The 1616-nt window shown below is 64.4% G+C and overlaps 1 protein-coding gene across 1 annotated transcript in view; it reads left to right on the forward strand.

Moving 5' to 3' along the window:
• The window catches only part of CARD11 (caspase recruitment domain family, member 11), a 62591-nt gene that overhangs the window by 41907 nt on the left and 19068 nt on the right, over positions 1 to 1616 (forward strand). The window contains exon 8 of the mRNA XM_014530977.1: positions 1406 to 1611. Coding sequence (XP_014386463.1) covers positions 1406 to 1611 — 206 coding nt within the window. The remainder of the gene's footprint in view (positions 1 to 1405; positions 1612 to 1616) is intronic.

Here is a 1616-nt window from a genome sequence, read left to right on the forward strand (position 1 = left end):
CCCGCGCCTGAGCCTCCCGTGTGCTGGGCAGTGATGAGGGGACACTTCGTGCTGAAGGTGGAAAGTGAGGTGAAGCCCGGCTTGGCGCTTGCCACTGGGCATCTCAGACGAGCCCCTCACCAGGTCGCTGCAGCTCCCTCTCGGGGCCCACACTGGAGTCCCGCCGCCGTGGGGATGGTCACGGGTTCAGCTCCCTGCTCCCCTTACAGCGCCCAGTGGGCAGGGCGAGGTGGGGAGTGAGCGCTGCCTCCCGAGCGGGTGATGTTATTAAAGCAGCCTGGGTCTCGGGGCCTGTGCGTGGGTGCAGGTGCGTGGGTGCAGGTGCGTGGGTGCAGGTGCGTGGGTGCAGGTGTGTGGGTGCAGGTGCGTGGGTGCAGCTGCGTGGGTGCAGGTGCGTGGGTGCAGGTGCGTGGGTGCAGGTGCGGTGCAAAGCGCCTTCTGTGCGTGATCTCGCTTGACGTGCAGGACTGCCCAGCAGGAAGGCCCCACCACTCACCTACTTCACCGAGGAGGGACCCAGACAGGCCCCGAGCAGCTTGCCTGGGGCCCCACTATCGGGGCCTGGGAGACGGGGATGCCCACCCCTCACCCCCGTAGAGGACGCCCTGGCTGGAGGCAGACCGGAGCCTGGCGTTTCCACAGGCTGTCAGTTACTCGGCGAAGGGCGCGTGGAGGGCCACAGTGGGAGGAGCCGCAAGGGGAGGGGGCGGCGGTGGTGGAAGGACGGGCGTTGTCCGCTACGCAGGGGCCGGGAGGGGTTTTGTGCAGGGAGGTAGGGCAGCTTTGGCTCTGGAGGCTGTAGGGTAGCCAGCGGGGGTGGCATGGCTTTGGGGGTCAGCAGAGGTGACCTCATGCCCTCCCCCCTCAGCCCAGGTACAGAGGACAGAACCCACCATGTTTCTGTCCTTATTCCGTCATTCAGCAATGTTTTTTGTTTGTTTGTTTGTTTGTTTCCAAATATATTCATAGATTTCATGGAGGAAGGGGAGAGAGAGAGAGAGAAACATCAATGATGAGAGAGCATCATTGATCGGCTGCCTCCTGCACGCCCCACATGGGGATCGAGCCTGCAACCCAGGCATGAGCACTGACAGGGAATTGAACCGTGACCTCCTGGTTCAGGGGTCAGCGCTTAACCACTGAGCTTCCTGGCTGGGCCTGGCAATGTTTTCCGTATTCATAGCTCAGACCGGGGGCTGGAAATTGGAGAGAGGATGGTGCACCTCGGATCAAAGGGGCCAGGACCAGCTTGGGGGTCCCGTCCCTGCTCCAGGCCCTGGCTGGCGGGAGGCGGGATGGAGACTGGTGAGGAGAGAGCGGGTGGAGCTGGAAGATGGCCTGGCCTCCAGGGAGATGGGGTCGGGGCAGGAGAGAAGCGCAGGCATCCTGAGCTCGGCCGGGGCAGTGGCGGCGCCAGGGGCAGAACGGCTCCGTGGCAGAGTCTGCCCCGGAACCTGCCCGTGACCATCATCTCCCAGAGCTTCGGGGACGCCGGCCCCCGGACCAACGGCCAGGAAGCTGACGACTCCTCCACCTCCGAGGACTCGCCCGAAGACAGCAGATACTTCCTGCCCTGCCACCCGCCCAAGCGCAGGATGAACCTGAAGGGCATCCAG

Source organism: Myotis brandtii, unplaced genomic scaffold (genome assembly GCF_000412655.1).
Source record: "Myotis brandtii unplaced genomic scaffold, ASM41265v1 scaffold786, whole genome shotgun sequence".
NCBI classification, from domain to species: Eukaryota; Metazoa; Chordata; class Mammalia; order Chiroptera; family Vespertilionidae; genus Myotis; species Myotis brandtii.